Raw genomic sequence first — 25,440 nt, 5'->3', positions numbered from 1 at the left:
ACTGACAGACCCCTTTCTAGCCTGAGAGGGCAATGCTGGCACAGGTGCCTCACAGGTGCAGCTCTCTTCACCACTGTTAGATGAGGGAAAATGCATTTTTCATCTGGAGTTAGAAAATGATCCGTGCTATAGTCTCTTGCCCAAAATCCTGGCTGTTTCTCTTCAAGAGATACTGAAGTTATATCCTGCATCTGACTGGCTGATGCCACAGTATGAAGCCTTTATTTATAGATGTGCATAAATAAAATCAGTCTTCTTCTACAAACTGTCAAATTGTGTTTCCCAAAAGCTGAGGAATCTGCAGTCCATTAAATCTGAAGGTAATGAATGAGCCCAACTCTCTAGAAAAAGCACCTTTTGTTCAGAAAGACTGGTTCGTTTTAATCTGGCTTCTGACATGAGTTGTCTACAGTTTTTTCCTGCAAAAAATTAAAGTATTATTTCTGATGTGTTGAAAAAGTTGCTGCACCGTGGCAACTTTTATTAAAAAATAAAATAAATAAAATTGTCATTTATAAAAAATGTTAATAATGTTTATTTTATTTTAAATTAAATAGTGTAATTATGTTAATTCATGCTTTGAATTAAAGAGATCCTGAACAGTTGAATGTGTATGTGATATGAGCACAGACAAACCAGCATGTGCAGGCAGGGGATGAGGAGGGGGAATTACTTAAAGAAGGTGTTCATCTTCTGACATTTGTGCAAGGGAGAGGGTAGATCATTGGCAGCAGGTGCCCTGAGCAGTTGGTAAGGCTGGCTGCCTTTCATCTTTTCAGGATGTGAGTTTGAATTACAGTGTTCTGTTTAATCATTATCAGGAAAAAAGAACCACATTTTGAACTGAAGTACCTCAAGGTTAACTCCCATGTCTTATAAATTAAGAAAAAACCCCAGTTGCTTGTCTTCATGGCCAGCCTATGAGATATGCATTACCCATTTCCTAGTTAAACTGCATTCATCTGTTTTCTGACACCTCTCATGTCCAAAACAACCTGCAGGCTCTGTCAGGGCACAGCCATATTGAGCTTGCTGGTGAGAAAGGGTTGGTTTCAGGACCCTCCAACAGGTCTTTGATTAGAGTCTCAAACTCCTGCCTCTCCATTCCTGGAGAGATTTATTGCCAATCTCAGGTCATGTAATGACTTGTAATGAGCTGAAGACTGGATGGGCTTTGGCACATGCTTGCTTGTGTATTAGCAAGAGAAATTGTGCTAATTTCCAAGAACCCCACAAGATACATTGGGCTGGGCAGACAGATGGTGTGAGGACAGGCTGCTGTCTTCTCGTGCCTCTGCCCAGTGTCCCAGGCTGCCCTGGAGTCAGAGGGTGTGATTTTCCTCTGCACTTAGCAGCAGTCTCTGTCTGTGGCTGGAAGGTTTCCCTGTGCTCTCTCACCTTGCTGGGAGATCTTTCAAAGACCTTTGAAAGAGTTGGGAGTGTATCTTTCCTTGAGGGTAGCTTTCTTTGCTGGCTGTTCTCTTTATAGCCAGGAGGGAGAGGGTAAACAAGGATACCCTCAGAACTCAAGCTGAATGCATCCTTGGGATGGTGTAAGATGTCAGATTTCACTTGGCTTGACTGACAATGTTAATTGTGTTCTTGGGTAAGTGCTTTTTCCTTTTTGGTTTACAGGAAAGGAGTCTTCAGAAAGTCCTTTCCAGAAAGCTTGTGATGATGTGAGGGACTTGGCAGTCTTACACTGGAAGCAAGAGAACTGACTTGAGTTCTTTATGATGCTGCAACCTGTTAAAACAAGCAGTCCACCCTCTGCAAGAGGAGACCAGGTACGTGCACTTCTGCTGGGGTGGAAGTTCTCTGGCTTCCAGTGTTTGCACAGTGAATTCAATGTCAACATATGTACAGACAGCAGATCTCAGAGGAGTCAGAGGTCAGTAGCCTGGCTTTTTGAAGTTTCTAGAAAGAGCTGCAGAGCTGAGGGATTTCTTCTGAGTTTTAGACCTGTCATGAACTGGCAGATGACATGGGAGGAGGTAGTCCCTGGTCATTTGGCAGTGCCAAGAGCAAGCTTTGAACCATGCAAGCTTCTGGCAGGTTAGGAAACATTCCCACTAGACATTTCAGAGTCCTGGCCTCTTGGCTGCCAGTGACAGTTTGGGGTGATCTTTTTATTTATATCTGGTCATCACTATTGAGTTGTCTCAGTTCCTTTCTTAAACTAGCCCAAGAAACTAAAAGACTTCAATGGGAAACAGATTTTCTGAACAGTGCAAAACCATACCACATCTGTTTTCTTTTGGCTCTCTAAATGTGGAGGATTCTTGAAGTCTCCATCACCAAATAAGAGCCTGGATCTTGACAAGCTATTGATTAGATGACAGAAAAAAAACTAATGACAGCACTCATGTGACTTGGGTTGAATGGCAAATACAAAAGTTGAGTGCGGTTACTAGTTTTAATGGACTAGTTACAGGATAGTAACAGTGTGAAGATGGGGAAGAAGACTGGCCTGACTGAATAAGAAGCTTTTGGTGAACTCAGGGAAGAAAAAGAATTTCTGATATTTGGAAGAAGGGGCAGGCAACTTAGGAAAAGTACAAGGATGTCATTAGGTCATACAGAGAGAAAATTAGAAAGGTGAAAACTCAGCTGCAACTCAATCTCACCTTTCCTGTGAAAGATAACAAAAAAAGTCTTAATAAATTCATTAAAAACAAAAGGAGGGACTTGGAGGTCTTTTCTAACCTTCATGATTATAGGATTCTGTGAAATACATTTATCCTTGAAACATGATACCCTAATTTTTGTGAAATGCTTAAATTCACCCTTAGTTATATTTTCCTGGTTGGAGTTGCTGGAGCACTGAATTTCCTGGCTCTGACTTAGAGAAATCTGTCACTTTGAGTAGGAATGAAACTTGACTGATGCAATCTTATCACAGTATCACTATATAAATGGATCTTATTTATTTTTAATTGAAATGTCAACTTAAAAGATGCAGTGCATATTTTTAAATCACACTGACATTATATTAGATCTTTTCATTAAGTTCTGGGTATGCAGTCCCATTAAAAATAGGGATCTAAGTATAAAAACATGAAGTCTTAATGCTTGCTTACTAAATGTTCAGAGTGCAAGTGGGCATTGCTCTGGTAACACCTGTGAACAGAGCTATTCTGGTACATTTAAAAAGTGTCACTTGCATGAGTGACAGCCACTGATGTATTCATATTATTTCAGAACCCTGCTGATGGAAGGAACTTTCCTGCAACTATTTATCTTTACTTACATTCCCATCCCATTTAAAATGTTTTCTCAGTTTCAGGAAAGAAAGATCCAGTGATTTTTATTGCTAAAACAAGCACTGCTTCTAACTGTGCTGGAATGCAATTGCACACTATGTACTGGAAGTCTGGATACCAGGGAAGTGTTAATCCTTGCAGTCGAGGAATACCAGACATGGATAGTTTGTCTTAATTTATTTTGCTGGTTCTAGCCCTGAGCAGGGCCTAGACCAGGCTCATGTGGTAATTTGGCAGTGAGAGCAAACTGGGAGAAACCTGCTCCTATTCATTGATGCAGTCTTGCATCTGTGGCTCCAAGGTCCTCCTCACCCATGTGAGAGCACCTTAGTTAGGGCATTGACCCTTCCAGCTGGCTTCCTGGTAAATCTCTGAAAAAACAAATTCTTCGGCCTGGCGTGTGAATGAACATTCCAGGCTTAAGTATCAGGGAAAGAAACAAGAAAGTATTTGATGCTTTGTTGATCAGCCAGGAAGCAAGGCCTATTTTTGGGTTTGGTCACTTTAGGCTGTGCTGCAAACATTGGCATGAAGGTCCAGGGGCTCAGCGAGAGAACATTTTTCTCTTCTTTATTTAAACAGGCACATTCCCAGAAGAGTAACAATCCAAAGTTTACACTTCCAGTGAAATGCTGTCTTAGAAGTGCTGGAAAAAGAAATGTGATAGAAAGTAGAGGTCTAAAAAATAAAGTAGAGCAGAACTAAATGCAAACAGAAGAGGAACTTCTACTACAGAAATTTGAAATATTTTAAAATCAACTATAGACTAAACTGGAAAAAAAAATTGGGGGGGGTTTGACTTTTTTTAAGAGATGTGTCATATGTTGATTTTAATTATGATTAAGGTGAAGGGAAATGAAACCATTACAAAGAAAACAAAACAAAGCATAAGAGAGCACAAGAATGGAAAGGCCCTCCCCATTTTTAATATGGAAATAGGCTGCCCCAGGCTGCCAAAAGAGTGCCATACTATCACTTGATGCGCTGTTCTTCTCCTGTACAGTTGTTGGGTTTTTTGGGGGGATGCTTTCTCTTTTCATTAAGTAAAAAAAAAAAAAAAAAAAAAAAGAAACATTTCCCATCAGTGTGTTCCCCTAGCCTTGCTACTGCTCAGTTCTAGCTCTAAGTTTCTTTCCCTTTCCCTTCTTTTGTCATACTTGTAAATCAAACTCCTGCCAGGGTTAGTAAAAGGCAGGTGTTGTGCCCATGTGGAAGCCCAACAGGTGCATTCCTGATGTATTTCCTGGCATTAGGCTATGTTCCCAAAAACTGCAAAGAGCCCAGCAGCCAGGTAAAATCACAGACTTTGGTTGAAATGGAACCTGTGGATTCAGTCAAGGTGTGCCCCTGTCCCTTTTCCAAGGGCTCTGCTGGACACTGAGGCATCAGCTGCCCCATGTTCAAGGTTAGCTGTCAGTTCAGGGATTTTTTTAATTGCATCTCAAGGAGTTTTGAAAACTTTGATGCAAGAGAAGGTGCCTTTTTCCTTTGCAGGCTCCTTGAGTGCTCTGTGCTGGGAGGATGAGGTTCCATTTGCTGCAGCTCCAGACACTGTGGTGGCTGGCAGACTCTAGGCAGGAGTGATTGCTCTGGTTGTTTTATTAGCTCCCAGAAAATATATAGCGGGGAAAGAGGCCATGCAGGCTCCAGCACGGTCTGCCTGAGCTTTGACCCTTCGGGCAAGAGGCTACATTGCTTTTACAGCCAGCACTTAACCTTGCTGCTGAGACTTGTCAACAAGGAGGCCAATTAGCAGCAGATAAGATGGTGGATGATATAATGCAGATGTTTTCTGTTAGGAGCATAACTGATGTATTTTTAACATAACAAGGATCTTAACACTCTGCATAAATGATCCCACCCCCTCCACTCTTGAGAAGTCCTGTTGAGACAGTGAAGTGTTACAGACAATTGCAGGTTTGTTGGTTTGGCTCCCCACCCCCCCCCCACATTCTCACTTAATGCCTTGTTCTGCTGGGCTTATGACTATGGCATGTGTAGGATTGTAAGAAATACTACTTGAAAAAATGCCAATTTAAGTTTATTTTTAAAACATATTAAAAATGTGCATAGATTTGGAATGAAAACAGGGCATTTTTTTGTTTTGCTGAAAGGGTAGTACACAACTGGAACTGTCTTCTATAATCACACGTGGATATTGGAATATTATTGGAAGAAAAGACTGATGAAATTTGAGTTAGTTGATTAAAATCATGCAGGTCTACAAGCCAGTTATAGCCACCTGCTGCAAAGGACAGGGGCTCCTTAGCACATCTCTGCATGTCACACTAATTCCCCTCTCTGGGTGCACACAGCAGTTTTCTGTCAGACTAAAGCTTCAGGGGATGATTGCAGGCAGTTCATGTTTTGGTTGAGACTGGGCTTGATCTTTTAAATAAAAGCTTATTATAAATGACTCAAGGACTGGAGTTTCTACAAGACTTGCACTTAACTGCTAGCTGACTACAGTCAGGATAATTCAGTAAGATAATTCAGGCCCCTCCCAGCTTATTTTAAGCAATTCTTCAGTCTGGTTTTGGTGATTTAGAACTTTTTTAAACAATTAAGCCACTTCTTCATAGAATCACAGAACGGTTTGCACTGGAAGGGACCTTAAAGTCATCCGGTTCCAACCCTCCTGCCATGGACAGGGACACCTTCCACTGGACCAGATTGCTCAGAGTCCCATCCAGGCTGGCATTGAACATTTACAGGGATGGGGCATCCACAGCTGCTCTGGGCATAATTTGCATGATTGCCTTTTAATTGCTAGGATAACTATTTATGTCTTGTGCAAGAAACTCCACAGAGAGCAACACTCTATATTTTCTATTACTGTATATTTTCTATTACAGATACAGCGTGGGCAGGAAGAGAGAGAGAGAGAGACACACCATGTCTTCTTGAGAGACACTGTGACTTACCAGCTCTGTGTCTAAGCTTTTCTTTCAGCTAAGGAGTCAGCAGCAGAAGAGGAGCAGTGAATTCCAACACCCAGCAACACGTACAAGGTACTGATAAAGGCCCTGAAAATTAGTATCCATATCTCAGTAGAAATAACTGGAAGAAATTTTTGCAGTTGAGTAGACATTAACACTGCCCTGAGGCAAAAAGGCAGTCTGCATTTATTTAATGTTAACATTAATATATCTGAGGACAATTCTTATCTAATGAACACCCTGATTATTTGCTTTCCTTGGTTAGTGTTTTAGTCTAACTTCTTTTTAGGATGTTGAGTATCTTTTCTTGTTCAGTGGAGTCAATAGTACCTTTGCTTCTTGGAAATTTGTCTGCTCTTAGGGTTTCCTTCTTTAGTGTCCTCTGTGCATTTTAATTATTCCAATAATCTCTGGTTAAAAAAATAGGTTTTTCTAAAATGCTGAAAAATGAGTACACAATATTTTTAAATTAAAAAGAATTATTTTCATGACAATGTTTTAGTGCATTGTGTTCTTTCATTCACTGCTTAGCTCATCTTTAAGGAAATTTCCCTGATTTCACTTGGGCTACTTCCAAGCAAGAGCAAGTCCACCAAACTACTGCTTAAGGATCTGATTTTTCTGAAATGCATGACTGAGCAGAGTGCGCAGAGGAGGAATTATCCCCCTTGCAAAGCTGACCTGGAAGGTTGCTACAAGCACAGAGCCTACAGAGTGAAGGCCTAGAGCTGTCCTAGGACTATCTGCTGTATTTCTTCATCAGGAGTAAGAGCCAGAGCTTTCCTTTTCAATTTCAAAATTAATATAAGATTAATAAATTTCAGTATTAATATAATTGATAAGAAGAAAAAAAGGGAAGATGTTGTCTTCTGGTCTTGTAGGAGAATCCTTTACCCCCCACTTCCAAATCAACTCTAAATCTAAAAAAAGAGAGGAAGGAAAACCAGAAGAAACCAGAATATAGCCAACCTTTTTAATTAGAGTATATTGTACTTCCAAACTGGATACACTAGAAATTGGCAATGCAACATAAGATGCAAAGAAATATACCAGTTACTGTCAAAATGACCCTGTACAGCCTTATAATGCAAAAAGCTTTATACAATACAAATTTTTATTAATGTACACAAACCTTGACAGAATGATATTTGAACATAATATAAGTAAACAAAAAAAAAAGAAGAAAAAAAAAAAGTGCTGAGGCCTTTAACTGAATTACTGAATGGAAAAACACGCCAGGTTTAGTTAAAGGATGCATAGTGAAAACCAGTATGAAATTACCTTTATGGTGGGGGGAATTTATCAGAACTGTTGGTCATTAATCAGTAGGGGGAACCTCTGGAGAACATTCCTGTCTTTAGTCTTGAACTGCAAACAAATTATTTTAATATGCGAGAGCTCTGATAAATAGTGTATTTTTTTTCTTAAAAAAATAAAAACCTCCTAACACACTTTTCCTTACAGAGAAAACTTCTATAACTTGCCAGAAAGAATGAATTTATCCTTTCCAAAGTGCTAAACAAATTTCCCAGGTACACTAAACATTGCCAGGTGCAGTGGAATATGGTCAAAACACATGGCGGTCACATGCGGGCAGCTCATTCTTGGAAGTTCCAGCCCCATTTAAACTACCATTTGATTTAGATACTGTGGCCTGCTATTATAACAGTCCTCTCCTTCTTCCTCCTGGACAGCTGTACCTTACCTGTAGTTGGTGTGAAAAACAAGCTTTTTGATTTGGGAGCGTTTGATTTTCTGTGGTGGGGTCAGAGATGCACGTGTGGAGTGTGTTTCACAGAACTGGTAGAGCTGCTGGATACAGATTGCAGATGTCATGCTGTCAAGATAGTAACTATTTCATGCTCTGAGTACTTACCAACACAGTATTTTCTATTTTGTCTGTAGTCCCAGGGAGGTGTGAGCAGGAGCTCTGATGGAGTAAAGCATGGTGAGCAGGGCCCTGAGTTAGGCAAGTTGTTTATAAAGGTTTACAAGCAGTTTGGAGCAGATGGGTTTTCTTCGCTGCATACACAGAACCGCCAAGTGCTCATTAGAACCAAAACTGTCTGCTGGAATGTAAACAAATGGTGACACTTGTCTGTCCTGTAATTAATAATGCCAAAGGATAACCTGCAATGATTTTAGATATTCCCCCCTTGTAATTAACTCCCAGTATGGTAACAGGAGTGTGCAGGTTAGGATGTCCTCCACAAACAGGAAGAATTTGGTCATGACAGTGGAAAATGTTTGGCCATCTCAGTACAAAACAAATGTAGGACTCTTGCAAATAGGTTGAAGTGATGCAAGTTTTGCATCCAAAAAGTCTTTCTACACAAGCTTCATTTAAGACCTAATGAAGATTGAGTTACATTTCTACTTGTCCATACGGCTAAGAGCCCTTGTGGACAAGAAATGCCTTCCTGAACTGGGTCGTTGCTTTCCTGCTGTCACAAACAAGGGGTGGTTGGATCCCCCCATCCCACAACAACCTGCAGAGGAAGTTCCTTCAGGACAGCATGAGGGTGGGTAGATAGCATGAAAGATGTGACTCAGGGCACCTCTTACAGTGGCTTGGCCAAGGGACAGGGAGGGGACTGTGGCAAAAGCAAGGTCAGACAGTTCTAATAGCTGATAAAAGATAGCCAGATCCAGATCCAAGAAAAACCAGGGAAAACAATAATTCAGTATGAAGGCATTCCTGCATGTCATATGATCATTTTGAAATGTTTCACATTTTATACTTCCAATTGTAAAACAGAATGCTTTTAATCCAGATCTTTCTTCCCACGTATGATGTTGTCTAAGGAACAGAAATCAATTAACAGTCAGTTAGCTTCTCTTGCATTAACATCACTCTTGGCATTTTGAGATTAACACAGGTTATACAACCAATCTGCATTTGCTTCTTCCTGCAATAAAGTGCTACATATAACATGTCATTTTAATGACCACAAGTAGGAGCATTAAATAAGTACAAAGTTAGTTTCCTAGCAGGACACACTTTATCTGCCATCAACAGAAAGGAATAAAGTATTACTGATGACATGGAGGGGAGCGAGAGGACTGTCAAATTTGCAAGTACAATTGAAATACTGAGGGTATAAAAGAGAACTTTATGGTTCCAAAAGCATCTTTTTATAGCTTTATATTTCAAAGAAGTTACTGGTACCTTTTCAAATAAACAGTCTTATTAACTTCAGCCCACAATTTGTTTTTTTTTCTTTTTTCTTTTCTTTTTTTTTTTTTTTTTGCAAGTGAGAAACAAACTAGTGCAAGACTAAAGCACTGTGCAAAACTGCCTTTTTTTTTAGTCTGAGTATTTATACCCAGAATTTATCCATACCTTTTTTAAATCCCCTTGTTGGATTTTTTTTTTCCCACCATAGAATTCTAGTTATACAAGTTGTTCCTGCAAACTAAAAGGTAACCACTGCATAATACAGTATATATATAATATTTATATGCCCTTTTAAAACAAAAGATGTATGCTGTGGCCCAGAGGCAGGTGTTTGTCACACCTGTGCAAGAGCTGAGAATCGGGCCTGCTGTGTGGGTGTGTAGGCTGCACACACTGCGAGTGTGTGTGGACATACACACTCTTTTCATTATCGTGCTCTCATCCTGCAGTGCTGAAAGCAACTTTTTTTCCTCACCAGTTCTACCCCAAATCCTCAACTGAATGCAAGGCATCAAACAACTAAAGGAAGCTGCAAACAGCGCTGAAATAATACACCAGGTGCCCCCCTGCCCCGCCCCAAACATTGCTCCTTCTACAGCTCCACAGTTCAGGGGAAGGCAGGGGGAAGGCAGGGAGCCAGTGTGTGAAAAGGGAAAAAGAAAGATGATTAAATAAGCCAATCCAAGGGATGTGCAAAAGCAATGTCATGGCACGCTACAGGCAGCCTCTCTTCCACGCACCCGCACGCACACAAAGCCCAAAAATAAAATGCATCAATATGTCATCTTACAAGTGCTGATTGCCAATAAGGACACTCTTTTCTTTTTCAGCTTAACAAGACAAAATAGTTTCTTAGATAAGAGTACTGGGAACATGCCTCTGAAGGTAGAAGTATGCAGTAGGTCACCTCTTGGAGATTTAATAAAGCAGCTTTCATGTCAATGCAATAAGTATACACACAGAGCCATTTGCTAAACCTTACTAATGATATAGTACAAGTGTTCGTTACCTCTTGGGGCTACGTTTTGCAGCAATGTATAACCTGCTGGGTTTGTTGGGGGATTTTTGGTACAGAATGCAACTGCCCTCAGACAGTTTCTGCCCTTTCTGTTAGTCCAAGGTAGGCGAGGAAGGAGTGTTTAGGTGAAGAGGCACCTCCCGGTGCAGTCTGAGGTCTGGGTGGATGGAATGTGAGATCGTAGTGGTTTTTGGGGAAAAACATTGTTAAAGGAATAAGGTGGGCAAACTCTGAGTTCCAGTATTTATCAAAGCATAGGGAAGTGCCATTGATGGCCAAGGCTTTCACTGCCAAGTTTGGCTCTGCCCCGCTGCCGTGTGCAGCGGACATAGCTACTGTTTGCAGAGCCTGGGAGGCAGACATAACTGAGAGGGGTGACAGAAGGTTCCTGGAGCTGTTCACTGGTAGGAGCGGACTGGCTTCCTTGGAGGTCGAATACTGGCCCTTCTTCTCCTCTTCGGAGCAGTCCCCGTTCTGGTGCTTCTTCACGTGGCGGCTGAAGACAAAAGGGTGGGTAGTCTTGAACAGGCACTCGTCGCAGCTGAAGGTCTGGCGTGGAGCGTGCTTCAGTTTCTTGTGCAAGTTGAGATTGTCTTTGCGTTTGCAGCTGTAGCTGCACTGGTCACAGTGAAAAGGGCGCTCGCCGGTGTGGACACGCACGTGCTCGATCAGCTTGTTGGCCGTCTTGGACAGGTAGCCACACTGGTCACACTTGTAATGGTTGCCAAGGCGGTGCTCTCGGATGTGCATCTCCAGCTCCAGCTGGTTGGCTTTCACTGTCTGGCAGATCCGACACTTGTACTCCATCTTGTAGTGAGTCTTCAGGTGGCACTCCATGGCTGCGGGGCGGTTCGTGGAGTAGATGCAGAATGGGCACCTGGCAACACAGCAAGGAGGGGCAGGGACAAAGAAAAGAGGAGTCACTCAGCTGGCAGACCTGCGTTCCTGCTTCAGCCCTGGCACTCAGCCCCTTTCTGACCTACTGAGGAGGAGAAAAAGGAACTCAGTTCTTCCTGTGAAGCCTCTTTCCAATATTTGGTTCACCTTGTCACATCTCTACTTAGAGGAGGCTTTCCCATTTAATAGCATTCCTAGGAAAATACTGATTCACTCTGAAGGAGGATCCCTTTAACCTTCTGGCTTACCTTGATGGGGTCTTCCCCCAAAGCAGGCCGGGAAGTGCAGGGTGGGTGACTGATGCACGGGTACTTTGTGTAACGATTCCTAGTGTTTGCACGAAGTCACTTTGGCCATTTTTTCCATTAAGTGGTTTAAAGTGAGTGTTTACAGATGAGTATGAAAACAGCTGTTTAAGTAAAGATGGAATAAACTTGTAATACCACATGTACAGCAAAAGCTTAGGAATTCCCTTTCATGTGACCTTGAACAATAAGCTCGCTGGGTATCCTGCTAGGAGCAGCTGAAAGCCAGGCTGTTCAGATGATTTGTAGGGACTCTCATTTCTGGGAGATGAGCTAGCTGTGCTGAGAGGGGCGTGGGCTTGGCACTGTTTGCCTACAGCTGCCTCTGCCATGGCAGGAATTGCTCCTGTGTAGGAACAGGATGTGGGTTCTGCTTCCTCACAGCAGCAAGCGTCCAGCCTGGGGTGGACATGCCAAAGGGCCTCACCCCAGTTCCTGAGCCAGGAGGGGCCAAGAAGGGTAGAGGAAGGAATTGTGAAACTTTGGGAAGAAGCCTGAGCTGCACGTGGAACAAGCCTGGCCACCCACCAAACCCAAAACACACCCACTGTTGCTTGGTGCAGCTGAGAGGAAGTTGGTGGGGACAGCTCCCTGCCAGGGACCGCTGCTGTATCAAACCAAGCACACACCTTCCACATGGAACTGGTGAGCTCAGAGAGTGGGGCTGGACAAAAACTTGCAACTAAGGCAGCTGGCTACTGTCTTCCAACATCCCTAGCTGCCACACATCTGCATTCACTGTTTAGCAGGTCTGCTAATTGTGTTCTGGCATCTTGCATAGTTTCTAAGCTGAGATTCTCTCTCTCCCTATGCGTGTTTTCCTTGCTACATCTGGTTGCACATACAGGTATAACATTACTCTAAAAGTTAATCAAGAGATTTTTGAGGAAAGTGAGTAATAACAGGAGGACAAAGAGATACTAAAACACCTGGACACATATCCTGATGCACATCAAGTACTCTGATCCAGAGAGGGAACCTGTCACTGAGGCATCTAATGTGATTCTCTCTTTCACCAGAGGACTTGGCTGTCAATGCACACATACCTCTCCTGGGCTGGGTGCTCTCTGGATCAGAATCTCAGATTTTGACCTGGAGCTGGAAGAATCATGTTTTTTTTCTCTTCCCCCACAGCAAACAGGAGACAGAAAAATACAATTTACTTAGATCTCTTCAGGCTCTTCTGGATGCCTTAAAAAAAAATAAATCAGAGCTTTTTCTTAGATGCAGCTTTCAAGGTACCTAATTATCACTTGAGTTGGATAGGAATATAGACTGAGAAACCCATTCTGTCGGGAAGACTTGAGTCATACTGTGGTCCTGGTTTTTCCTCGGTAAATAGAGCAGATTTTATGCAGCTTAAACCAAATGTTCATTAGACAACTGGTCTGTATGTCCAAGGCAGACATCCCATCGTTCTCACAGACTTCTTGTTTCTCAATCTGGTCTTCTTCCTAGATTCAGTCATCTCATCTCATCTCAAGTTACCACAGATCCCAGCCTGTGGAACAACTGAGTTGGAGACCAGAAGCTGCCTGGCAAACAGAACCAGTTTTCCAAAGCTGCAGGCAAACCGAGGGAGCTGCACGCGGTAACGTTGAACGTGGTGCGCTCCTCGTGTCCCAGCCACAGCGCACTGAAAACATCAGTCTGCCCAGCAAGAGCAGTAGAAGCTGGGAGCCCTGTGCTGAACCCTAGCTGGGCTCCACGTGGTTCCAGCCTTTTTTTCCTGCAGCAGCTGGACCAGACAGAGACCAGGGATGTGCCTCTTTCATAACATGACACTGCCTGTCCACAGAGCAAGCATACGGCCCCAGCAGTCCCTCCTTCCCTCAGGAACTGACTTTGACATAAGGGTACATTCTTTAGAAACACTACTCTGCACCAAAAGACCTTAAAGGACACCACCACAGCCAAAACCAAAGGGCTTTTATCTCAAAATACTGCATTACTCATTGTGTTAATTTATACAATAGTGATTGTTATGGGGCATGCAAACAAAGCAGAAAGCGTCCAAGTTATTCATTCTTGGAGAGAAATAGCTTTGGATTTGGGTATACAAAAGCTATAACCTTTGAGGTTGTAACTTCATACTTCGTTGCAGAGGCCATACAGGATTCTTTGAGCCAGGTGCAAAACACAGCCCGTGCTGGGCGCTTCTTTTTGCTATGATGTCTTGGAAAAAAACCTTTATTCTGCCCAAAGCTCTTTGCAGCACTGCCTCATTCTCTGTAGGACCCATCACATACTGTCTTCTCTTTGTCTTGAACAGGGAAAGGACCACAGTTTGTTACATCTCCTCTGCTGCTAGGTTACCAATCTGCTGTAAAGATGCAAACCTGAAGAACAGGTCTTGCGTCATCTAAATACAAGGAAACCCCAAATCTGAATTATTAGTTAACCAACCCTTTCTGACTGACTGACTTTTGTCCTATCCCGACAGTATTAAGGTGCTTAACACAGTAAAAGTTTGTGTACTTGCTTTCCTTACTTGAGCCCACCAGTGGGGACAGTGTGGCATTTCTTGTGCTCCAGTAATTGCTCAGGTGTCTTCATGAACTTGTGGCACACGTCACACTCGAACATCCGTGTGATCAGGTGGATTTGCAGGTGACGCTCAAACATATTTTTTGTTTTGCAGACAAAGTTACAGAAAACACATTCAAAGCCTGAAAAATAGAGCAAGAAAACTTAGTCCTTACACTGTGGCCAGATTTACTGCATAAAGAGTGAGAGTTTGTATTTGTTAAACAAATTTTTTACCTTTCTCTGACTTCTCTTCAGTGTTCACTGAGGTCTGACTACCAGGCACTACAGAAATGACCAGCAGGTTATTTGACCCCTTGTTTTTTGGGGTTATATCTGCATCTTCTTTGCTGTTGGCAGAGTCACTCAGTGCTGACAACGAAGATGAAGATGGACTGTTAGATTCACTGGGTGTCTTTCTCTCTTCAGCTGAAAAACAAAGAACAATAACTAGGTCAGCAGATTAGATGGAATCTCCATGATTCTGTTTTAAACTTCAGGAAGTACTTATATTCAAAGTTAATTCAAAACAAGTCTGAAATTAATTGAGCTGATTAAAAAAACATTGTTTGGCCTGCTTCCTTTTTATTAGTGTTTAACCACAGTACATCTCTCAGTTTATCCTGCAATTGAGTGTTTCTGTGATGGTAGTGGGAAGGAATCAAGCAATTCTATCTCATTACTGGACTGAAAAAATTCCCAAGAAAACACTTTGATTAATCTGAGTTCAAAAGCTTGTCATTCAGAAGGGAAACAGTATTTTTGTAGGTTTGAGGGGCAGAAACCAAAAGTACCTACTGGTGCAAGCTAAACTTCCCCCACCTTTCTATTTATGTGGGTTTTGTCCAGTGAGTAAATTTGGGATGAAAGGTAAAGGAGAATAATTTCCCTCATTGTACTGAAGAGTGTCCTCAGTGTCATTGCAGAGGTAATAGCGTGGTCTCACGATTTTTACGTTTTTATTAGGATGTCCAAAATTATCCAAAGATAACTGAAAAGCATGTTATTTAACTGGACCTAGAGATAAAGCTTCTTTATGAAAGAAAGAAAGCATCAGAGCTTCCTTATGTGTGCAACAAATGTATGAAGTCCAAATCCCAAACCCTATCACACACTAGAACTGAACAAGAGAGAGAGTACCCATATGAGAACTGCCATAAGACAACGAGGCAAGGATGGGCAAATCACTCCCTCCTACCCATGTCCTGGTTCAATGAAAGCTGTGTTAAAAGGAGACCTCACTAAAACTTCAAATTCTCCATGTGATGCAATCCCCTGATCAAAGCCTCTGCAAACACCAGCACCTGTGTACTTAACTTTAAACTGATGAGTGGCACCTTTAAGATCAAAACGTAGGAATGCACTAATGAAATCTGATGACCCGAGCTGCCAATAGGGAGGATGACTGGAAATATACAGAAAGATTCACTGACCTTGGGGACAAGAGTGATACAAATGGAATGAAATTTAATAGCACAGAGAACAAGGTTATGACCTGAAGGGCCAGCAACAATAATTTTTGCTACAAATGAGAAGTGCTTAGGTTGGAAATAGTCAAGGAAAACAAAAGTAGAATTGGAGCAGAACAGGCGATGAATATGAGCAATCAATGTTGCGGAGCCTCCAAGGAAGGTAAATATGATCACAGAATGTTACTGTGTGACCTATCCCCAGTAGCTGCTACTGGTTTGCACTGCCACCACTGCTTATTTCATTTCAGCATGTACAGCTGTGATTGCAGATGTCCAGAGAAGGGGTTCCAACAAGAACACATGCAGTGAGGAATTGGTACAGCATGAAAACTGTGTTCCACATAGGAAAAGGCTCAGTGTTCATTAGAGGGGAGAGTGTTGTTCTCCAGAAATATACTAAGGGAGTAAATACTGTGGAAGGAGGGATGAAAGGTGGAGGGAGGAAAAGGCAGACTGCTGCTTCAGACAGAGGGCAGTTCTGGACAAGAACAATGTATGTGTAATCACTATGACACACAGAGGAAATTTTAAAAAGTTCCCTAATCTTTAATGCAAGAAAGTCTACAGCTGCCCATCGCTCAAAATAGTTTGTTTAAAACAATGACACTTCTTTGAAATCATATGCCATATCCTCACAAACAGTCCCTTTATGACCTGGTAACATCACAGGATAAGGAACTGGAGTCAAGTGACCCAGAAAAAACATTCTATTTTTTACTCTGTATTTGCCATATGTGTGAGCATTTGGCTGAATCACCAGCTGAAGGGCTCAGTTAGGCAGGGTGAAGGAAGAACAAGGGAGTTTTGCCTATCTTCAAAAGACAAGTAGCTGCTTCAATCTTTTAGCCACAATAGGAAAATACAGCAGAGCACAGCTCACTTTTGAGCTCTGAGGCTTTTCACATAGCTATGGGTGGTGTTTCTCATTTGCCTTCAACTCCTATTTATGAAGTGCAGTAGTGCTGAGAGCTATGCTGGCATAAAATCCCTTGAGAGCTTTCTAGTAGTTCATATTTCTGTAGTTCCATTTAACTTATGTATCTGTGAACACAACCAATTGTATTCCTCTCTCCCTTTTTCATCCCTCCTGTTTTCCCAATTTTATTCCTGGTAGGACAAGAAAAGCAATTTAGCGATGGAAAAGTTGTGCTGGATGCAATCAGGTTCCGTATTGTAAATACAACTGTGAGTAGTTTGTGGCAGGAAAAACACTACTGCCTGGTCTTATAAGAGAAATTAATGAGCAAGATCTCAATTTTCTTTTCCTTAAATTATGCCAGGCTTCGTTAGTTGGACTAAGCATATGGAGCTTGTTTGAAAACTGCTACTGCTCTTATCCTTGGCTATTAAGTGAGCAAGACCGGGGAGTGAGCATGACTTGTTCTGCTATTTAATATAAAATACATTTCTGGTATTGCTGAATCACAGTGTCAACTAAATATCAGTGTGAAATTCCAAACTGATGGACTGTGGGGGCAAACACAGTGAGGAGCAAAGCTCAACATAATGTTTATTTCAGATTTAGACCAGGTATGCACAATTAGCCCTCAAAGTCACCTTACCATTGCTGAAGTCAAAGCAGGATTTTGATGAAATAGTAAACCAGAAAAACAAATGAAATATTTGACTGACTCCAGCAGGGGAGGGGATTTGGGAGATAAGGGGAATAGGAAGAAGAAGGCTAAGTAGTCCTTCATTTATTTCACAAAACTTGAAAACTGATCTGCACTACCAGATAATTTGCCTGGCTGGAGTCCAATTCACTTCAACTTTGAGAGATCAGGCCTTAATTAGCAAGCATTTCAGTGAAAGCAGAGTGCTAATGGGAAGTGTGAAGGTTGCACCTAAAAAGCAAGGAAGAGATCACTGCAGCTGGGAGAGAGGGATCATCACCTGTGTGCTTGTTGTTGACATGAGCCTTCATATCTGCCTCTTCCATAGTGACAAAATCGCACGCCGTGCAGCAAATGGAGAACATCCACTGCTCCTTATCCACGTGGAGGGACATATGACTGACAAACTGGACATTCATCTCTGTCTCAAACCCACACACATGGCAGCTGCAGGCAGAAGAGAATTCAAGAGTAAAAGAAACATTAAAAACCAAACCACAAGCAGAAGCCTATTGCCTTTCCCCGAATTTGCAAGAGGAAACTCACAGCAGAGTTTTCTGCTCTACCTCGCTGCCCAGTGTTCACTGCAAAATTCTTTTGTCTGCTGAACTGCCTTTGAACTGATGGCCGTGCCAATGTGATTAAGGGCAGGCACAATGCAACAATCCTGTACATGCTATAATGATGCTAAATAATCATAAAGTTAATTAAAAACTACAGATTCCAGATGCTGTGCATCACCTAACTGATTCCTTTGGGCAATAAGAGGCACTGCAGCTTTGCCAAGATGTTTAGTACAGCTGATACACTGACAAACAGAGCTTGCTGCACACTCCAGGAGTGATTTTCGAGCCCTGGAATGGTTCCCATGCCAAACTGGGATCTTGTGCAAAACTGCCTGGCAGTTTCAGTGTAAGCAAGTAAAAATGGGTTCAAACATTTCTTATGCTTGACTGGAAAACAGCAGTCTTCAGCTATGTGAATAATTCGCAGGGATACAGATTTTGCAGCCAGCATATAAACAGAGTGATACTGAGAGGCAGTGGAAAGGACCCTTTAATTTAACTTTCTTTGCAGAGTCCTCCTCTTGCTTTGATTAGGCCATTAACATTTAAAACAAGCCAGAAAGATTGGAAAAGGCATATACTCCAGGGCACTATTTTGCTTTCCCAAAGGGAAGCACTAGATAATCTAATCCGGCAGGTCTCATTTATTTCTTACTTCTATGATTTTGTAATTAAATCTGCTCTTGGCACTTTGACTCAAAGTAAGAGTGATTTGGTAATCTGCTTGGCCACTAGAGTGCACATCACAGTTTGCAGAGTGCACAATAGTGCATACAACAAGAAGAATGTCTAAATACCCATTTTATCTGGGCAATTCCTTTCAATTTTTTAGGCAAATTCTCCTGAAGGTTTTCTTTCTTTCACCATGTTGGTCAGAGAATGTATAAACCACTAGCAAACAGACGAAATGTGTAGGTTGATTTCATGGATTTGGCTGAAGACAAGGGAACAATCAGAGGCAACTGGAAGCATCGGGCTTTAGATTTGCTGTGAATCCATATACATAACGAGATGTTTCCAAACACAGAACTTTAAGGAACACTGCTTAAAAAGTTAGAGATGCTTCTGAGAGGCCCAGCTCCCTCACAAAGCCACTTAAAAAACCAGCCCCACAGCAAACCCCCAAACAGCACGAAGCAGCCAGCCAGGGCTCACTGCTCATCCTAAACCAGATACGGGCAAGACAAATAATTCAGCCATGGCTCCAACCCCGCAGCACCAGAAGGGTGGCCCTGTCACAGGTCCCCAGCAGGCACAGGAGACGGTGCATGGCTCACAGCCCTCGCCTGGGTGCTCACCTGTAGTAATAAGGGTGCTTCTTTCCGTCGCTGCCCTCGGCCGTGACGGCACTGACGATGTCCTCGGTGTCGGTGCTCACCAGCTTCACCGAGTGCACAGTCAGGTGCTGGTTCAGGTTAGCACGGCACTTAGCAGCATAGGGGCACAAGTGGCATTTGTATTTTCTCTCTTCTGAAAAAAGGAGCAGAAAGATGTGAGCGTATACCTCCGTCTGAAGCCAGCTGCTTTGAAAGCTGCCAGTAACCAAGTGTGCATTCCTTTGGGTTTCTCCAAGCGGCTTTCAGGATGAGGTACTTTGGAAGCTCGACATTTTAGAAGTTTATAGGAGCAATTACTCAGAAAAAAACCCAACTAATTTGAAAGTAGTTTAGGGCTACTTAAAATTTGCTCTACCATTTGAAGTCGGATAATATAAAACTTTATAAACTGGAAAACTGGGGCTACTTCTGTTCGGGGAGCTGCAGCAAAGCCAGTGGAGAAATAGGTCAATAGTCTACAACTACCTCCTTTACCTAGCATCTTTTATTTGATTTTTGGACTTAGTTAATGTTGAGGTTACCTACGTGATCATTTTCAGAGAGCTGATAGTTGATAATTTTGTATTAAAATCTGAGGGTAGGAGACAGTGGAACACTGTATATCATCAGTCCAGTTCCAAAAATAAACTAATGAAAAAGCTCACTCAAAGAACAGTCAAAAAAATAAACTAATTCATTATGAGTTTCTAATGCTTCACATTTTTAAATATTCTTCTTTTTTTATTCTAAATTAATAATTTCTAGATATTGGCAGCACAGTTTTTGTGCATGCAGCAGACTGCGTTTTGTGAAGGGTCGATTAAAATAACCAAACGTTACATCAGCTTTTACAACCTTTTCCTTTGCAGGTCTGTGCCTCCAAAATTGAAATATGATGCTACAAGTGTATTCCATAAAGCAACTTAGGACTAAGGAAACCCCACTAGACCATGGAGCATCTGAGCCTTTACAGGATGGCTCTGCTGGATGGCTCAACATACACTGGCATTGTACCAACAGGATTTCTCAGCACTACATGGGAAATTCTTGCTTCTGAGTGTTATTTTGTGCCATGCACCTCAGCAGACTGACAGAGCACATCTTCCATGTAAAAACTCTGTTTGTCTCAGCTGATTTGAAGCAGATTCACTTTAAGAAAGTTGATATGGGGTAGAAACAGCCCCTGTGTTCCTTTCAGAACTGAGAGGATGAAAGCAAAGATGAATGAGTTATTCAATGCTTTCAGTTTCACAGATTTAAAACACCAAGGCCAAATCTTTTGTTGATCAGTGACACTTGAAAAGCTCATCAGTGTGGTGGGTTTAGCGCTAGCACAATCAGGTGAATGTTATTTCTGTCCAAAAAACCCCAAATCCATAAAAAAAAAAAAAGGCTGTGCCTTCTCTTCAGAACCCCATTACCAGTCTTGGTTACCAGTTGGTGTCTACAGTCTGGTGTGCTGGAACCTGGACAAGCTTGAATCGACAGGTAAGGAGAAATTTCATGGAGGCTGCAAAGAAATAAAATGTTCACTCCCTAAGCCCGCTCTGACATTGTGTCCTGTTCCAGCCATTGCCTCTGCTCCAGATGAGCCCAGGATGGCTCACACACTCCTCTCTTTATGTTCTTTCTCCTCCTCAAAACAAACCCCACAGAATTCCCGAGTGCTGTACCAACCACAGGTAAGCCCTGCCTTACCTGTGTGCAGTGAGAGATGCCGGGACAGAGTCTGCTGGCGACCAAACACTTTTCCACACACATCACAGGGAAACAGCTGGTCATTAAATTTCCAAGATGGCAATCCATTTCCCACCTCCAGCCCCAGCTTTTCTGTTTCTATGCCAAGAAACACAAAGTCATCTTAAGAACTCTGAAGACTTGCAGATTTCATTCAGTAGAGCCCTGTAGGCGTCATATAAAATGCAGCACTTCGGCAGCATGCTGTATGATCTGGCACATGAGTTCATTTAGAAAGGAAACTTCCAATGCTGGAAAGGAAATTAATCTTTCATACAGCATCTTTCATACACACTCTAAAGCAGAACACTGAGCCAAAGTGTTCTGGACATAGGCACAACCAAAGAGTTAAGCCAGAAAGAAAGTCAAGAGTGAGCAGGGCAAGCATTAACCTCTAATTATGGTTTTGTGGAACAACCACTCCTTCAGCTTTTTCAGTCACCCACCTTTGCCTGATGCATGAAGAAGCCTGGTCTGAGATGGTCTTACTTTATTCATGGCTGAATAAAGACTTTCAGATAGGTTTTTTTTCTACTGAGGCAGGAATTTTTGCTACATAGAATCATTTAGGTGGGAAAAGATCTCTGTGATCAAGTCCACCCATTAACGTAACATTGCCAGGTCCATCACTAAAGCCATGTTCTAAAGTGCCACATCTACACACACACGAGCAGTCTGACTCTGAAGACCAGAAGATTGCTCAGACAAACATTAGAACAAAAGGAAGCAGCACCCCAGTATATGGCTGGCATCCAAGGTAAGCTCTACCCAGCATTGCTGTCCTCTGGCATCAAAATCCCCAGCAGCTTAGAGGGCCACTGAAAAACTGTGACCCAGAGTGAGCTATTAGCTTTTAATAAGTGGTTTAATTGTTTCAGGAACAGAGAGAGTCTGCAATACTGAAAAAAAGAAACCCCACAGAGCATAGAGCACAGATATGAAAGCACTTTGTAAGGAAGTTGAGAGAAAAGAACTGGGAATGAGGAAGAGGGAAAAAGGTTACACAATGCTTCAAGAAACTGAAAGCATGGCCAGTTTTGATTTGGACAGAATGGAGCAAAAAGCAGGTAGAGACTGGGGAAAGCAGTGTACTACTTAAAACAATAAGAGAAAGAGCATCAGCAAGTCCTGAGTAAAAAAAAAATACCCTGTGCAAGGGTCCTGTTCCCTGAGGAGAAGGGACTGCTGCTGTAAGAAGTGCACAGAACTGCAAGGGTACTTTTTAAACACAGAAGCCAGCAGTGAGGGGCTTGGTGTAATTCTTCTAGTTCCACTGGAAGGAAAAATGCCACCGGCAGAGCACCTTTCCCCAAACCAACACTGCCTCTGGGATCGCTGCCCAGAACAAGCTCCACCAGTGCGTGTGAACATGCCCTGATGGAGGAAAACCACTTGGCTGGGATTTCCAGGTAAATGCAGGGAGAGGAGCTGGGGACAGGAGTTCAAAAACATTGTAGTGAGCATAAGTCAATATGGTGGAGTTTGGCATAAACTGCAGAATCTTCATTCTATGAAGCACTGAGGAATAAACACCTCCCCTCCTTGTAGTGGCAGCCCCTCACTGACAGTCAGCTACCACTGCAGATGTGAATACCATGGCTGAGAGAGTCTCCTTCAGACAGAGCTTTTCAGACAACTCCATTGTGGTTTAGGCAAAGAGCTGTCAAATACTGTATTTAATTTAAGCAATAATAAAAACAATGCCTCATTTGGGGCAGAGAGTCCACATAGCAATCTCAGCAAATTTAGGGCTGGCCATACTTGCCAGCCCCTTCTCCACTACTGTTTTGTTCTCCTGTGACCCTGTAATATGTACAATATTCACACCAGAGGAATTCTGAGCCACCTCTGAAAGCTACCATCCAACAACACATTTTTCTTAAAATAATTTCTAGTTAGAAAACAAGTTCTGCCTATTCAAAATACTCATTTTGTGAAATTAAAAAGGAAGACACCCCCCCATCTCCTAAGGGCTGTAAGTGACCCATAACCTCTAAGAACTTCAATAAAGAAGGATTCTTTTTATTGCTACCCTTGAGTTCCAAACAATGGAAAAATCTGACTCTGTGGTAGTGCCACAGATGTTTCAGCAGAGCTTTTTGATAATCAAAACAGTGCTTCAAACAAGGAAAATAGTAATAATTATAAGAGAAGGTCACAAGGGTGTAGGTTGCTTCAATATGGTCACAACAAAAATGAATTAATTGGGACACGTACCAAACAAGCAGGCTCAATTAAGTAAATAAGTTTCTTAACAATTCACTTCAGTATAAGTTTTCAGCCCTCTTTTATCTCTTAAGAAAAAGAAATATTATATCCTTCCCTATGAGGGATTGTCCTGGGAAGCTCATGAGAAGCTGGAAAAATAGCAGCTCTCTGATTATCTCAAGCTGGTGACAGCCAGTCCCTTGCAAAGCAGCTGCATATCTTCCATGGATGCAAAAGAGAACACTGAGGTGTTTTGAAAGTACTTCTGTTTACTTTAAAGAGGTATTTCTGGAGTCCTAACTACAGCGCTTCTTCTCTTTTGACTGAATCTTCTCTCTGCAGAAAAGTGCTTTTTCTGTTCAGCAGCTTCCTATCTTGCTCATGGCAAACCAGAACTGGTCTCTTGCAACAGGAGCCTCAGCACTTTGTGAAAGTTTTCTCAGCTCCAAGGAAAACCACCTATTTCCACCCATCCTAACCTCTGGGCAAGCTTTGACTGCATGCTGGAAACTAGAGCTCTGTGTCCATACACTGGTCCAGAAATCTTCCCAGAACATGCCCGGCACCTGACCTTGCCAATGACCTGAAGAGTCATGTGAGTCAACTTCCACATTCATTCCTTGGGCTCTGGCTCCAATTAATGCCAGGGAATGGTGTTTCCTGGGAAGTGAGTGCAGGCCCGGTGAGGCTCCAAGACCACAACACTGGGCTGTGCACAGTGTTCTCTGTGCATCCCTAAGCCCTATTCCAAAGCAGTCAGTATTGTTAGCCTTAAAGAACACCTTACACATTGGCCAGGAAGATGATGGAATGAGACCAACAAATGTTAAATAATAAATCACTGTTGTGAAAGATGTCTCACAGAAATCCATCGTTCACCATGACATCCCTGTACTAAAATGAAATGAGAAAAAAAAAGAGAAAAAAAAAAAAAAAAAAGACTTGATACAAGATTTCTGTAAATGTCCACAGCTAATTCCAAAACTCTTGTGTTAGAAAATCATACAAGACAAAATTATGTTGAAGTTATTAAGCAATAGACTGCATTTCTGTGTGAGTTTTGGAATTTAAAACAAAATATGCGCTCAGTAAAATAAAAGGCCTCCAAGTTCTCCAGTACAACATTAAAAAGAAACAGAAGGATTAAGACTCAGGATATTACAAAGCTAGTGATAAAATTATTTTGAAATAACTTTGCATAGAACCCTTAAGAGCTAAGAATCTTATGTAAAGGTAAGACTTTAATTAAATATAGTGACATACATCTTTATGGACCTTTCCTGTCCTCCTGCATCACTCCCCTTTTAGCCACAAGTCAACTTCATAATGAGTAGCTGCGTAGAGCTGATCATCCAAGAATGGGTTAGGAACTGCCACCATCTGTATTTTCTCTGAGATGAGGACATGAACTGCAGAAACATTGTTCTGTGCCTCCTCTTCCTTTTCCAAATAGATTTAATTTCTGACAAACAAAGCACTGCAGTTTGAAAGAGTCACCATTTACCCTTTTCCTGAGGTGTTGGGCATAATTCTGAACACATATGTATTTTCAGTTTTCACATTTAGTGATTAATCTTTTCCTCTTCCTCTCCAACTGGTGATATCAATACAGAAAGTGTGTTAACCACCCCTTCTGAAAAGTCTTTACCCTGACTTTTGTCAGGATATGTTTGGAGAGAGGACACCGTATCTGGCGGAAGCTGTAACTGAAGAAGAGGACAAGGTGTAACCTGAATACAAAAGTGACTGTCTGGAGTCACCCAATCAGCCTTGTGACTGCTGGTGGCTGTCAGGCACAAGAACTCCCCAGGGACTGGCTTTGGACTCTGATACTTTGATTATTTATTTTATTTGACATATTTGTCAATTACTGCTTCACAATGTTTTATGCTACATTGTGTTTTAATAAGCTGTCCAATGCCGTGACCAGCTTTATATCTTATATATTAAGAATGAAACCACTATTTAAGTGAAAAAGACAAGCCTAGAAAGACAAACAAAAAGTGTGCTGAGGCATCATTCAAAGAAGATAAATTCATGTTTATAACCTCTGCTGGTTTACTGTCTGCTCTCACATCCCGTAACTCACTTAAACAGCTGCTTCTCTGTTTTATCTTCACACCTCTGTAGACCTCAGAAGCAACCAAATCCACAAGGGCAGATCCTTATGGTCAGATGGAATCCCATGGATATAAATTAAATAGATTGTTCTTTGCAATAAGTATTCCTTATAGAGATGAGATTGAGAGGTGCTGATAAGCCTTAACATGGAAGGTCAAAATTCATTTTCTCTCCATTCTTCTGGAAGTGTATGTCAAAGTTATATTTTGGGTTATTCAGACAGTTTGACACCACACAAATGGTCAAGGAGAAACCAGGTAAGTACTTTTGAAAATTAAATG

At 41.9% G+C, this 25,440-nt stretch overlaps 1 protein-coding gene across 3 annotated transcripts in view; it reads right to left on the bottom strand.

Moving 5' to 3' along the window:
* Positions 1-6,783: 6,783 nt before the first annotated feature.
* ZNF827 (zinc finger protein 827) overlaps positions 6,784-25,440 on the bottom strand; it is a 100,611-nt gene continuing 81,954 nt past the window's right edge. The window contains exons 9-16 of one of the 3 annotated variants that reach the window (XR_009277536.1): positions 20,792-20,929; positions 19,076-19,247; positions 17,492-17,658; positions 14,364-14,555; positions 14,079-14,269; positions 12,647-12,722; positions 11,544-11,704; positions 11,140-11,275 (exon numbers count right to left, since the gene is read on the bottom strand). Coding sequence is in view for 1 of the 3 variants with exons in the window: in XM_058837515.1 (XP_058693498.1) it covers positions 10,468-11,275; positions 14,092-14,269; positions 14,364-14,555; positions 17,492-17,658; positions 19,076-19,247; positions 20,792-20,929 (1,655 nt within the window). In the remaining 2 variants the exon portion in view is untranslated. Of the gene's footprint in view, positions 11,276-11,543; positions 11,705-12,646; positions 12,792-14,078; positions 14,270-14,363; positions 14,556-17,491; positions 17,659-19,075; positions 19,248-20,791; positions 20,930-25,440 lie in introns of all 3 variants that reach the window. The other 2 variants (XR_009277535.1, XM_058837515.1) reach the window with 2 other exon arrangements.

This window comes from Poecile atricapillus, chromosome 4, assembly GCF_030490865.1.
Source record: "Poecile atricapillus isolate bPoeAtr1 chromosome 4, bPoeAtr1.hap1, whole genome shotgun sequence".
NCBI lineage: Eukaryota > Metazoa > Chordata > Aves > Passeriformes > Paridae > Poecile > Poecile atricapillus.
This window is presented reverse-complemented; position numbering and strand designations above follow the sequence as displayed.